Source organism: Hevea brasiliensis, chromosome 11 (genome assembly GCF_030052815.1).
Source record: "Hevea brasiliensis isolate MT/VB/25A 57/8 chromosome 11, ASM3005281v1, whole genome shotgun sequence".
Taxonomy (NCBI): Eukaryota; Viridiplantae; Streptophyta; class Magnoliopsida; order Malpighiales; family Euphorbiaceae; genus Hevea; species Hevea brasiliensis.
This window is the reverse complement of record NC_079503.1, coordinates 72077983-72093086: the sequence shown is the minus strand read 5'-3', so window position 1 is coordinate 72093086 and position 15104 is coordinate 72077983. Positions and strand designations below refer to the sequence as shown.

The 15104-nt window shown below is 37.1% G+C and overlaps 1 protein-coding gene across 1 annotated transcript; it reads left to right on the top strand.

Moving 5' to 3' along the window:
* Positions 1-9320: 9320 nt before the first annotated feature.
* LOC110654096 (uncharacterized) lies at positions 9321-14961 on the top strand. Its single transcript, XM_021809983.2, has 6 exons — positions 9321-9514; positions 9683-9709; positions 9853-9915; positions 14323-14401; positions 14475-14520; positions 14642-14961. The coding sequence occupies exons 1-6, from the start codon at positions 9473-9475 to the stop codon at positions 14649-14651; spliced, it is 267 nt and encodes an 88-aa protein (XP_021665675.1). The 5' UTR covers positions 9321-9472; the 3' UTR covers positions 14652-14961.
* The last annotated feature ends 143 nt before the right edge of the window (positions 14962-15104 follow it).

Sequence of the window (15104 nt, the reverse complement as noted above, 5' to 3'; positions counted from 1 at the left end):
AAAAGAAGTCACATCTCATAAAGCACTGTTAACCACTTTCCAATCCATAATGGACTCTCATGGCATCATACTGTCTGAAAATAAAAGTTCTCTAGCACAAACTGACATTGATTTCCTTGGAATGAGGTTCAAAGATGGAAAGTATCAACCAGGGGCCCACATTGCAGAAGAATTGCTCAAATTTCCTGATAAGGATTTGTCAGTAAAGCAAATACAGCAATTCCTAGGCATTGTCAATTACATTAGGAAGTTTATTCCTCATGTCACCACTCACACCTGCAAACTTTCAAAGATGCTTAGGAAAACTACACCACCTTGGGGAAAGGAACAAACAGAGGCAGTCAAGGCTCTTAAAGCATAGCTTCAAATCCACCACCTCTGAAGATTCTCAGCATAGGACATCACACTCTCCAGATTGATGCCAGTGACACCCACTGGGGTGCTGTCCTTATTGAAGAAATTCAAGGAGAAAAATACATCTGTGGACATGCTAGTGGTGAATTCCCTGAACCACAAAAGCATTATCACTCGGTGTATAAAGAAATCATGGCTGTCAAGAACGGGATTAAAAAGTTCGAGTTCCATCTCATTGGATACCACTTCACTGTAATCATGGACAACTCATCCTTCCCGAAGATCCTAGACTTCAAGAACAAGTCACTCCCAGAACCACAACTGTTAAGGTTAAAGGACTGATTTGCCAAGTATAAATTCACAGTCCAACACATAAAAGGAAGGCACAATTTAATTCCAGATCTCCTGTCCAGACCCAGAGAACTCCACCTCATTAGATCACATTTCTACCCAGAGAACTCCACCTCATTAGATCACATTTCTCATCTCCATTAATCTTTATGGCTTCCTCATCCTCTCCAAATACTCTTGGCTTTCTCATCCCCACACCAGACAGTTTTCCACCTGGTTGTTCTCCTGATCAACCCATCCCAAAGATAGCTCAATTTGCAAAGGACCACCTGTTCCATTTCCTGAGTGCTAGAAATACCTTAAGGGGATTACTCCCCTCTTCTTCTCTCTTCATCCTTAACAATTCTTTCTTAACATGCTTCAGAATTTATCCTGACAGAGACCTTATCCTTGAAGAATTATGGCTCCTATGGTGTATAGTTACTTTATACTCTACGGGTATAGAGTTTCCCCTCTTGGCACTTCATCAGTATACGCTTAACAACACAAATAGAACTCTCCTATTTAGGTTTCTTGAATGGTTCAAGCCCATCTCTGTATGGTAATACAGCCTCAATCGACTCATAGAGGTCCATGGAATTGAAGAAAGGCCCATTAGAACTCAGCCCAATATCAAGACAATGTTTATCATGCATAGGCCCTTCTTTAGAAGGCTTGATGGACTCCTTTGGTCCCATAACTCTGAATATGAGTGGAGGACCTATGACTGCTCAATCTTAGAAAAAGACACTATGTGACTACTAAGGAAACAGCTGGTAGAGCACCTCTGTGAAATAAATGGCTACCAGCCCTTGGCTCTTCCCCATGTGAACTGTACGTCCCTTGGACCCATTCGAACCCTTGAAAATGAACCTATAGATTGGTCTAATCCAATATGGCAAGATTCTCAGGACCCAATGAACATTGAAGCACGTGAAACCATCGAAAATGCTGACCCACCTTCTCCTATAGTACATGGACAGTTTTTTAAAGACTTTTTTGGACTTCATGACTCAGATGATTCTGACTACCAGATACTCAACCTGTCAACAACTCCATAATTAAAGTTAAAAGTCTGTCGGCCATATTATGTAATTAATGTATCTTTTACTTTAAGTGTCAGTAACAAGTTGCTACCCGATTGTCTGTAAAAGCTAAAGTCTCACAGTCTATATAAGGAGACTCTTAGTTTAGATCAGATCAGGGTGAGTGAAGAGAAGTTTTCTCTAAAATAATATCTCTTATTTTCCATCTATGGCTTTCTAATTCTTTTCTTTTTCTCTTGAAAACCTTAGAATGTGTACTATACCTTTGTAATCAGAGATACGTATGCTCTACACTTACCTCAATTAGAGGATCCTGTGTATCAGAAATATCTTTGTTATGATATTGGATGCTACAGTCCTGTTATCATACGCATAATGTTACAAAAGGTCACAACCATAGAGTATCTAAGAGAGGGAAGAGGCATAGTATGAGTAAGTTGTGTGTATGGTAAGGGCTCCCGACCTATCTAAAATTTCTTTTGTTTTAATAGTAATTTTTTTAAATTAATTTATGGCATAATTATTTAAGTATTACATTATTAATTTTAAGATATAAAATTCTTAATTTTTTATAATTAAATTAAATATTAAAAAATTAAAAAGTAATAATGATAATAATACTCTCTAAGATAAGTGCCACGTGGTAATTGTCTATATGGCAAAAAAAAAAAACTCTACATGCTATATATATATATATAAGCATGAGTACATTATACATATGATAACGGCTCCCGGCTTATCTCGGTATCAAAGCTTGGTTATACTTGTATTATACATACTTCATTGGTAAGTAGGGGAGAAACTTTCAACCTTTGATAATTCTCGTAATCTCTGTATCACTGTTTTCTGCCATCTTCTCTTATCTTGGTATATCGGCTGGAAACTAGTAACTGCTTGATTCCTTCCTAGAAGGTAGAGCGATCTCTAGCCACAACGCCACGTACCAAAAAACCATGGCTTGTCAAACACCTAACCCTGTTGCTGAAACTCATCTCCAGACCCCTTCTCCCTCTGAAATTGTTAATCTCACCTCTTCTCTTTCTTTCTCTTCCCCACTTCGAAGAACACTATCCTCCAGAATTGATAATCTTATGGAGATATCTACTCTACCTGAAGATGCTCAGGTTGGAGAATCTCTTTTACCTCTTCTCAGTCCCTATAACATCTACAGACGATCTGGATCTCTAACCAGATCTATCAGATCTCTCATTTCTTCCAGGAGATCTTTATCAAAAGAATATGTTTAGGCCTCCAGAATGGACCAGTGCTCTCTTTAGAGCTCTTCTGCTGAACAGTATGTGACCTTAGAAATCCTTCCTCAGCTCATTCTCAGATGGAGACAAGAAGGATTTTCTCACCTCCACTTTGGAGCTGTTAGACTTATCCTCAGTCTACATGGATGACGAGTGCTTCCAGTAACAGCAAGAGTGTTTCTCCTTGATACGAGGTTCTTACAGTATGAACATACAGTGATAGGAACATGCCTTACCACTTTGCATGCTGGAAGTGTGGTACTGACGTTCTTCTCAAACTACAATCTTTCACTCAGGGATCCACATCTCAGCACCACTTTAAAAGTCCAAATCCAACTCACTGGTGCAGCTCAAGTTACATCCTCTATGATGGCTACGTTACACTATCAAATTATCTACAGGCTGCAAGATCATACAGTAGATCTATCTCAGCCATCCGTCTCAAATGATGCCCTGCTTGTGTTAGCAGATATTGAGACCACCCCAACAATTGTTCAGATACCTAGGCAACTGTCTAGAAGTGAGCTTGAACAGCTCATCCCGAAGGATTGGTTAACCAATTATGAAAGGCTCCATTCAACCTCTCAACCAATCCAGATTACAGAATCCTTTTTCAGGAGAAATCCTAACGGTACGGTACAGACCACTTTTCAGCCACCGCGGCATTCTATAGGATCCTTGCCTGTATTCCAGACCATGATGGTCCAGCCATTAGACAAGGAGCAAGAAGATTTTCCCATTGGAGCAGTAACACCACAGACAGACCAGCAAACCAAGATCTCCACCAGACCTTTCATTCACTCAACTAAGGTTGATAGTGAAGGTCAGATCACCCCGATCACTCAAGCTGAAGAAGTTCTGAACTGGCAGACAAAGAATGCAGCTGTCCAGAACAAGACATTGCAACGAGTTGACTCTAAGATTGATCAAGTTCTCACCAGAACTCATCACATTGATCAAAAGGTTGATTCTTTTACTGCATTTGCCCAGAACATGTATAAAGACTTGCAAGGCAGAATTGCCCAGCTTGACGAGGATTTAAGATCCTCGATCCAGCAAAGGAGATTTGGTGCGGAGTTTAACCAGAAGGAACAGGAAATCAGAAGGTTAAGAAAACAGTTAGCCCAAGTTGAAGCGGACCTGCGTAAGCCAACAGAGGCTCTTTCCACTCCAATGGCCCATAATCCTTTCCTTCCTACTCCGGAACCTGCATATTCCCCTTTCGGCCCTTTTAACTACTCATATGAACCACCTTTAACCACATATCACCAATCTCCATTGTTCAGACTTACTCCAACACCTACCAGATATGAGCCAAAAAGTCCATCTTCTTTGGAAGAATCCCATCCACCTAAAGAAAGATTGATAAGGGAAAGGACAAAATGTATCCCGATCCTCCTCCTCAGCATATGGTGTCTATACCCTTTGAACCAGATGATGACTCTTCTGATAACTCGTCTGATGACAGTGAGGATGGACAAATGGATATCACGACATTGCTCATGACTGATCCTCAACCAACTACATCTCAAACAGGCCCTTCTCCAACTACAGATTCCACCAGTGGCACCACAGGTCCTCCCACTGGACCTCCTCAAGCCCAAGACCCACATGTGGAAATGCCAGAAGATGATCCAATCCTGGATTTTAATCTCCCAGGCGCCCCACATCAATCCAGGCCCAGCTCAGGCCCATGGTTCACACTAGACGACATTCCTCCCTCAAAATGGAGAGATCGTCTTGCAGAATTTAAAGCTTAGCTTGATGTTCAGATGCTTTGAGAAGATGTTAATTCTCATACTGTTCTCAGAGAATTTATCTCTCGAACTACTGGCACATTACAAGACTGGTTTGCCTCCATTGGAGAATATAATAAAGCCCAGTTTTGTCACCTGAATGTTATACAGGCTATCAATGCTATTTTTGCTGAGTTCCTTGGCGATGCATCATTATATAGCAAACAGCTACTACAGGAGTTCTTTGACATGCATTGTTGCTCTCTAAAGGGAACAGATATTGAAAGGCATTACCAGCGCATGGCTCAGCACTATTATTTGTTAAATGGATATAATGATGTCAATCTCAGGCATACATACATTACTTCTCTTCCAGAAGTATTACAACCTGAACTCCACAGGAGCATTACTGCTACGAGAAAAGCAATGAATGCCATCACCATTGGAGAGATCCATCAGATGACCTTGGCTTGCTTAGATAAAATGTGTGAGCAACAGAAGCTATTCAAGGACATCATTGACAATAGCAAGGCCTTGAAGAATATCTGCCAGAAGTCCCACCTTGCTATCAAATGCAAGGAAAAGAATTGTGAATGCAAGCCAAAGAAGAAAGGGCATTACAAGAAGTATTCCTCTGGGTTCAAACCTCCTTTCAGACAGAAGAAAGGAAGAAGGCCAGTCAGATATTTTTGAAAGAAAAGAACGGGTACAAAGAAGAATGACAGGTGCTACATCTGTGGCAATCGAGGTCACTATGCCAAGAACTGCCCTACGAACCCTAATAAGGCAGTCAAGCTTCTACAACATATATAGCAGGCTTCTCACATCTCCCTAGAGCATGATGATGTTGAATCCCTGTTCTCTGAACAAGATGAACCAGATGAAGATACAGTCTTTGCCCTTGGAGCAGATACTGGCTCAGACCAAGACCACTCTTTCTCTTCAGAAGAATCCAGTTCAGATACTGAAGCCCATTACCCATCTTACCTGGCCCAACATATCCAATCCTCTCAATCAACTTATGGCCCAGACACTATTCCAATTCCTTTAGTCTCGCTTCATATTCTTCCCAGTAAATATGAACGGCCCATTAGTGTCATTGGTTTCCTAGATACCGGGGCTCACAAAAGCATGATGAACCTAGCCATCTTACCTCCAGAATACTGGGTCCCTCATGAAGAATACTTCAAGGCAGCAAATGGGAACGTTTTCAAAACTAGCCTCATCACCAAGCATCCCATTGGGATTCAGTTCTTCCCTACCTGTATCCTCTGGACCAGGGTCATCGAGTCAGATCTTCCTGACAAAGATCTGCTAATAGGCTTTGACTTGTATCAATAGGCGAAGCATTTGAAGATCCTCCCCACAGGATTAAAATATAAGAGGAATTTTCAGCCATTCACCTCTGTCCCAAGGCTATATTCTTTGGATGATGCTTCAGCAGAATTTCAAGAACACAAGGAGCTCCTCTTAAGATCCTGTGCTGATTCCCATGCACATTTTCACCATCATCACCCCTTGTGGAAGAACCCAGATTTCTTTGTCAATCTCCCGTTCAAACTCACCCGGGGATGAACCCTACAGACTTGGCTCTAGCCCAAGAAGAATGCAAACAACTTCTCCAACAAGGTCTTATAGAACCCACTTCCTCTCAGTGGGCCTGCTAGGCCTTTTATGTTGAAAAAAGATCTGAGAGATTAAGAGGAAAGAAAAGACTTGTCATTGATTACAAGCCCCTCAATCATTTCCTTCAAGATTACAAGTTCCCACTACCAAAACCTGAAGCCTTGTTCACCCAACTCCACGAGGCCCATGTCTTCTCCAAGTTTGATCTTAAAGCTGGATTTTGGCAATTGGGTATTAACCCCTCTGATAGGCCCAAAACCACTTTCTGTATTCCCATGGCCCAATACCAATGGACAGTTCTTCCATTCGGCCTTAAGACGGCCCTATCAGTTTTTCAAAAGGCCATGACAAGGATATTCGAGCCCATACTTCATAGTGTACTTATTTACATAGACGATATCCTTCTCTTCTCCAAAGATGTTACGGCCCATAGAACCCTTCTCTCTACATTTCAACAATTGGTGGATTCCTATGGAATTATGCTATCAGAAAAGAAGAGCTCATTGGCCCAAACTGATATCGACTTCCTTGGAATGAAGTTCAAAGATGGAAAATACCAACTGGGACCTCACCTTGCAGAAGAATTACTGAAGTTCCCTGATAAGGACTTGACAGTAAAACAAATACAGCAGTTCCTTGGTATTATTAATTATATCAGGAAGTTTATTCCCCATGTGGCCACCCACACCTGCCAGCTGTCAAAGATGCTTAAAAGGAATGCTTCACCATGGAAAGAAGAACAGACATGTGCAGTCAAGGCATTAAAAAAAGTGGCTCTGAATCCGCCACCTCTGAAGATTCTCAGCATTGGACATCGCATCCTTCAGACTGATGCTAGTGACACCCACTGGGGTGCAGTCCTCATCAAAGAAATACAAGGAGAAAAGCATATCTGCGGACATGCTAGTGGAGAATTTCCAGAGCCTCAGAAACATTATCATTCGGTCTACAAAGAAATATTAGCTGTCAAAAATGGGATAAAGAGATTCGAATTCCATCTTATTGGCCACCATTTCACTGTGGTCATGGACAGCTCATCCTTCCCAAAGGTTCTAGACTTCAAAAACAAGTCTCTTCCTGAACCACAATTACTAAGGTTAAAAGATTGGTTCGCCAAGTATAAATTTATAGTCCAGCATATCAAAGGGAAGCATAATTTGGTTCCTGATCTTCTATCCAGGCCCAAAAACCTCCACCTGATTCAATCTTCTCTACACTCCCTTTAATCCTTATGGCATCATCATCATCCTCTCCACATACTCCTTCTCCGATGCACAATTTCCTAGTTCCTACTCCAGACAGTTTTCCCCTAGGATGCTCACCCAACCAACCTATCACAAAAATGGCTAAGTTTGCAAGGGACCATCTGTTCCACTACCTAAGCGCCAGAAACACTCTGAGAGAGGGTTACTCCCATCCTCGTCTATCTTTATCCCTGATAACCCTTTCCTCACCTATTTCAGTATCCATCATGACAGAGAACTCATCCTGGAAGAACTATGGCTTCTCTGGTGCATGGTCACTCTCTATTCCACAGGGATAGAGTTCCCACTCATGGCCCTATACCAGTATATTATGAGTAACACCAACAGGACTCTCCTGTCCAGATTCCTGGAATGGTTCAAGCCCATTTCAGCATGGCGCTATAGTCTGAAGCGCATCATAGACACCCATGGAATTGAGGAAAGGCCCATCAGCGCTCAGCCCAATATCAGGACCATGTTCATAATGCACAGGCCTTTCTCTAGAAGGCCCGACGGACTCTCCGACCTGCATCATCGAGTACGAATGGAGAACTTATGAGGGATCAATCACTGAAAAGGACGCCATGGGACCCCTAAGAAAACAACTAGCTGAATATCTCTGTGAAATCAACAGCTGTTATTGTCTGGTGCCTCCCCATGTGAATTGCACATCACTTGGTCCCATCCGGTCTCTCACTGATGAGCCAATTGACTGGACCCATCCCATGTGGCAAGATTCCCAGGACCCAATGGACACAGAGTCACGGGATGCCATTCAAAGCACTGACCCACCATCTCCTGTACACCGACAGTGGCCAAAGGACTTTTTTGGAATCGACTCTGACGACTCCGATTTTGACACCCTCAACCTGTCCACCACTCCATAAGAAAAGTTAAAGTTTGTCAGTCAATAATGTAATGATGTGTTCCCTTTATTTTGTTTTTCTTTATCTACTTAAGAGTATCGGTAGCCAGTTTCCAACCAGTTGCCTGTAAATCTTAGAGCCTCCAAGTCTATATAAGGAGTTGCTCTCTTCAGTTGTAAACACACTCAGTTTTTCCTTTCAATAATATTCTCTGAAGTACTCTTCTATGGCTTTCTAAACTTTTCTCTTTCTCTCTAAAATCCTTTGAACTTGTATCATACTCTTATAATCAGAGACACGTATGCTCTACACTTGCCTCTTTAAGAGGATCCTGTGTATCAGAAATATTTTTATTATGATATTAGGTACGACGGTCCGGCTATCATATGTGCAATGTACAAAAGGGCACAGCCAGTGAGTACCTATAGAGAGGGAATAGGCATAGCATGAGTATATTATAATATGATAACGGCTCCTGATAATAATATACTATAAAGTAAGTGCTATATGACAATATTAAGCGAGAATCTATTGATATGATAATATAAAAAATTTTTTACCCATTTTATATATGCAGATAGATAAATTATTAAACAAGATAATTATTTAATCATAGAAATTGATGTATCAATGATAATAATAATAAAGGTGTTTAAAAAAATAAAAAAAAAATTAAATTAAAAAATATTAATTACTCAATGTATAATTACTATAATAATAAATTATGATAATTTTATAATAATTTTTACGTGATAAACGACACTCAATGGAAAATTTGTTTATATGGCAACATCGAGATAAAGTTTACCACAAATAGATAGAGAGGCAGATAGATAGATAGATTTGTTAACTGGTTTGGTTTGCAAATTCCAAACCGAACCGATCTAATTGGCTCGAAAAATAACACCGGTTCCTCTTGACTCAATCCTCAATAAGGGAAAAGCCTCTGGTTCTAGGGTTTACTTCTCTCCAACTAAACTCTCTCTTTGCCCCCGGAACCCGCGAGAGCTCATAGCCATGGCGAGCACCAAGGTCCAGAGGATTATGACCCAACCCATTGTACGTTTCACTCTTATGCTTCTTTCTGCTTATACAATTTGCTATTTCTTGTCTTTAACGTTCCTTTTTTTTTTTTTTTTCATTGATTGCTTTTTTATCTGCGCCTCCTGGCTGTTTACTCATTTATCGCTTTTTTTATCTGCGCTTACTGGGATTGTGCCGCACCAGAACCTGATTTTCAGGTTTCTTCAAAGTGTAAGTCAGTTCTTCACTTATTCCATTCTTTTTTTTTCATCTGGGTTTGCTTAAATTAGGTTGTTCTTTATGGGAAACTGATTTTTGGGCTAATACTCGCTCTTTTTTTTTTAATAATCTTTTTATGGGGTTTGGGGAAGTAGAAAGCCCGCATTCAGATATGGCTTTTTGAGCAGAAGGATATGAGGATTGAAGGCCGAATCATTGTAAGTTTTGATCCAGATTTTAGTTGTTTTTGGCGTTATGTCATTAAAAATTCTTGTTTAGCGACTCTTGGTTGACATCAAAGTTATTAGTATTTTCCAGTATGGATTTCACGGAATAGAACTTTCAATTCATATGCTTAATTAAAGATAAAAAAAATAAGGTTCTTAGAGGATGTTTGAACTCTTGGTTTACTTACATTTGTAATTGGTTTAGGCTTATCCATATAATTCTATTTACATTGTAGTACTGCTTTATAGGTCTTCTGAGTTCTTCATTCACTTGCATTGGAAGTCAGTGTGCAGATACCTGCACAGTGTCTTAATTACTGCTAATGAAAAGATTGGGTTTTTTAGCCACATTTTCAAAAACCCCTCAAAATATATGGGTTTTATGCTTGAATTATATTTGAAAATCAGTAATTCAGTATATAAGACCTGCAATTTAGCTATAGAAATGTAAAGGTGAAAGGTCATCTCTTACTATGCAGGTCTCTGTCTAAGTTGGGAAAGATCTGTTATTTAAATTCATAAAGTTGGCTTCATATTTGTTATTGTCAGACAATAAGTTTCTAATAAATGTATGAATAACTTAGTAGACTAGCAACTGGCTGGAATCTTTTAATATGGTTTTTTGGTATATGTATTGGAATTTTTTTTAATATTAATTCAAAATTCATGTGCTATAGTTGCTATAGCGTTCAAATTTCATGACAGTAAAATTTCAGATTTCTATTGTTGAGGATAGCAGATATAAATTGGCATTTGCAGTTTTGATCATCATTTTTTTAATCTTTTGTCCATTAGACATAATTCATGATTTTATTTCTTTAAGTGATAGTGTTTACAATCTGATGTAAAGATATTTAGTAGATGCGTTGTATGTTTCTTTGTGCATGTATTTAATTTTAGTTCAAAGACAACTAACGTTTTTGTGCATTTTAATGCATTTTCTAGTCCTTTCAGTTTTTTTGTTATTTTATGAATTGGTTGTTGCACTAAAATCTTTTTTGGTATGCTACTGCATAGAATAGAATATGTATTATGACAAATAGAGGTTTTTTTATGATTATAATTTCATTTTCCACTGTGATAAATGCTTGGCTCTGCCTCCAATTCATTATGCGAAAAATCTACTCTCTTAACAAACATAGCAAGTATGTCTTCATTCTTGAGCATTCATACATGGATAGACTTCTAGTTCTTTCATTTGTTTCTCTGTAGGAACTGCTACTTAAGGGTTGCAACATGAACTAAAGGAAATGCTTTTATAATTTGATCAACGCTAAGTCTCAGTGCCTTTATAGATTTGAGTAGGGTTGTACAGTTTCAGTTTTGTTTTAGGTTCTACTTATAAAATAGAACCAAATTAAAATTTGGTATGATTTTGGTTCGGTTTTTGATGTTTCGGTCAGGTTCTGATTTCGATTCTTGAAACAATTTTTTGCAATTGTTGTCATGAAAAAGACATACCTGAATTATAGTTTAAGCTTTAAAGTTGGATGTTTATCATAGTATATCATATAATATATATTTTTACTATTTCTTAACTATATAATCTTTAATTATAAGGTAAGTATATAATTAAGGATTAAACATATTATAGAATATATTAATACACTTATAATTAATTACTATGTGGTAGTTTAATGTATTTATAGCTAAAATTATTATGCAAAGGTAGAGAATTGAAAGATAATATGAGGTTGTGTGTGTGTGTGTGTGTGTATTACATTCTTAATTGCATGTAAATATATATAATTATATTGAAAGTATATAATATATCAAAAAAATCATAGAAAAATAGTTGTATAAAATTGGTTCTCGTTTCGGTATAATTTTGGTTTGGTTCTTAGTAAAGAACTAGAACAGAACTAAAACACTGAAATAAGTTTGGTTTGGCATGATATGGTTCTGATTGGTTTGGTATGGTTGATCTGTTTGGTTTGGAACCCCCAAGAACCATGCATACCCTTAACCATGCATACCCTTACTTTTGAGTAATTGATTCCTGATTGGTCTCATTATGTTTGAAAGTTGGTATGCTTGCTAAAGTATTGACTATTGAGTTGGAAGGTTTTCTTGATTAAGAGTATCTAGAAGAAAAAAGTCCTTTTATTGTTCAAGATGTAGAACCATTCTTTGCTCTTAATTGAATTTGTTTCTATAATTTGGGGAATGTTGCTTGTTTTCATTGTTATTAGAATTCCACAAAGCCCTTGGATGTTTCTATCCTATGGAATTTTATTGTTTAATTATCTTTTTCTTTTTGGTTTGTAGTACCCTTCATATATACTATATGCCTTGCCTTCTTGGATTTGCATTTTTCATGCCATTGGCATAATTCTTTTGCTTGCTAGCATTGGAATCAAAATCAAAAGCCTTGCCTTGTCTATTCTCATTCCTAAATTTTCTGCCTGTATTGCAATAGTTAGAAAAATAAGGGCTTGTTAACTTGTGAAAAACTAGAGTAGTTTTCTGGAAAAAGTTCTCTACAAAAACTGGAAAATAGAATTTCGTGTTTGCATGTGCCATTTTCTAAATGAGGAGCTGGAAAACTAGTTTTCTAGTTTTACAAAATTTAGCTAAGATTTGGAGAACAACTTTAAGTTGTTTTCCAATGTTTCCTTTCTAACAAAAGTTCTGTTTTTTAACTGTTTTCCAAATGGAAACAATGATTTTTCTATAATCAAAATTATACATATAACTTTTCATATATAAAATTCAATAATTATTTTGAAAAATATTTATTTACAATAATAGAAAATTAATTATATTATTATAAACTAAATGAATATTACATATTAAAAAATTTTAAAAATCAAATAAGTTTTTTAAATATATTTTATAATGATTTATTTTTTAATTATGAAAGATATGAATAATTTTAAAAAAAAAATTTTTGAATTAGAAAACTGTTTTCTATTATTGATAGGTGAATGCATTTTCCATGTTATCCCTGTTTTTTCATGGAAAATGAATCCTGGAGTTTTCTTAAAAAGTAGAAAATGGAAAACAGAAAACTGTTTTTCACAAGTAAATAGGCTCTAATTGTTTTGAACCCAAAACAAGTAATTGGCACCTTAATCAATAAGCATCATCATAACATCAAGATTTTCATTCAAAAAAGAAGAAGAAGAAGAAGAAGAAGAAGAAGAAGAAAAGCTACACATCATGATATATGCGTTCTGTTTAGAAAAATAATATCAGGTAATATGAAGTATTGAATGCAAAAGAACTAAACTCAATTTTCTACCTAATCTACTCAAGTTTCTAGCATGTAACATCCTATGTTACAGTAGTCTTTTTCTGCTAATATGCCTCTGCCTCTCTTCCTTTTATTATTATTTCTTTATTTGTAAAAGCTGGATGCCTTATGCTCTAACGGAAGCCAAGGTGGGAGATAAATGCTATCTTTTTTTATTTATTTATTTTTGTTTTACTATTTGTATCTTATGCTTTGCAACATTAGCCTCTAAAGCCCATATCTTGTGGACATTTTTAAGTTGAGGAAGTTTCATATTTGTAGGATTTGTTTTACATATCTTGCTGTAGTTGAGTTTGTTAGCTTCTTAATAGTGAGGATTAAATTGAGTCACTGGGCTTGACTGCTTTCTTATTTTATCCCATTTTCTTTTTCCATAACATTAGAGGATCTTCTCCCTCACTTTCTATCTTTGCCTATTTCTTATCATCTCCTTGACTTCTATCTAGTCTTGAAGACTTGTACCATGATGCTACTTTGCTGATTGTTTTTTTCACCTTGCCTTCTACCCAACAAACAATCCGTCTAAAGCTCTACCTCATTGTTATGTTTCGCGCCATTTGCATTAGGTGTTACATTATAAGAGCAATGATGGGCTCTTGCAAAAAAAAAAAAAAAAAAAAAAATCATTTTTCATGAAAGGTCTCTTTAAGCAATGTATTTGATGTTTTGATGGACAAAATATTTTTGTTTTTGAATTTGCAATATTAGGAGGGTTCCAGATGTTTTAATATTTGATCTGATGGAAGTGACAGTGAATTGAACTGAAAAGTGAGTGATGTGCAGGCCTCAAATTTTTACCTTTGTTGTTCATAATTATTTCCTTTCTCTTTTGGAAATTTGGATTATAGATGTGATTACTTTAGGACGATAACCCCTCCTGTCTAGCAGGGTTTCTGGTTCATGAGGTTGAAGAAGTTCCTTGCATGTGATCTTTCATCTATCCAAGACACTTGGTTGGCTGCCTTTTTGTTTTATTGCTGATCTGTGGTTGGATGGGAATTGCTTTTGCTTTGTTAATATTTTACTTGTTTTCACGACTTGCATATGTAAGCATATAGATGACTACTAGTTTTTATTTTTTTAATTAGGTAATTAACATCTTTTATGGATTATTATGGACTGGTGTTCATTTTAATTGACAGGGCTTTGATGAGTACATGAATTTGGTTCTTGATGATGCTGAGGAAGTCAATATCAAGAAAAAAACCAGAAAGTCTTTAGGTAAATTACCATGTTCAACTTCATCCTTTTCCTTACTTATGCATGCTCTAAATTTTATCTTTTACCTGCACAGGAAGGATTCTTCTTAAGGGAGACAACATTACTTTGATGATGAACACGTGAGTTAAACACCATCCATCCTCTTCTCATCCCTGTAGCTTTAATCACCTTCCCTACCCCCTCTCTTGCCCCATTCTGTCTCTCTTATCATTAGTGATTTTTGTTCCTTGTGTGTTGCAGAGGGAAGTGATGTTCATTGGGCAATTGAGACTGCATTGTGTTTCAATTTCAAAGGCTTGGAAGTTAAGAGCTATGTAGCGTTTACTTTCTATATTGATCATTAGAACATGCTTTTTTGGACTGAGTTCGGGTTATAAACGTGGGTAGGATATGAATGATGAAATTCAAATGTTCAAATGATGATATCCTTAACTGTTGTAGTGCAATGCTTGTTGGGATTCATATGTTTTATGAGACATATAGGTGTCATGAACTATTTGTATGCTTTGATATTTCTTTTTGGAGGCTTGTTGAAATATACTGCTCGTAGTTGCTTTGCATGGTTGCTTTATGTTTCACTTGTTCATGCATATATGTATTAAATACAGTCAACATAACAATAGAAAGTTTAAAATACATTGAACAAGCAAAGATGTGGAGGCTAAGAATTATGACGGTGGAATACTAAAATTACCATTAATTA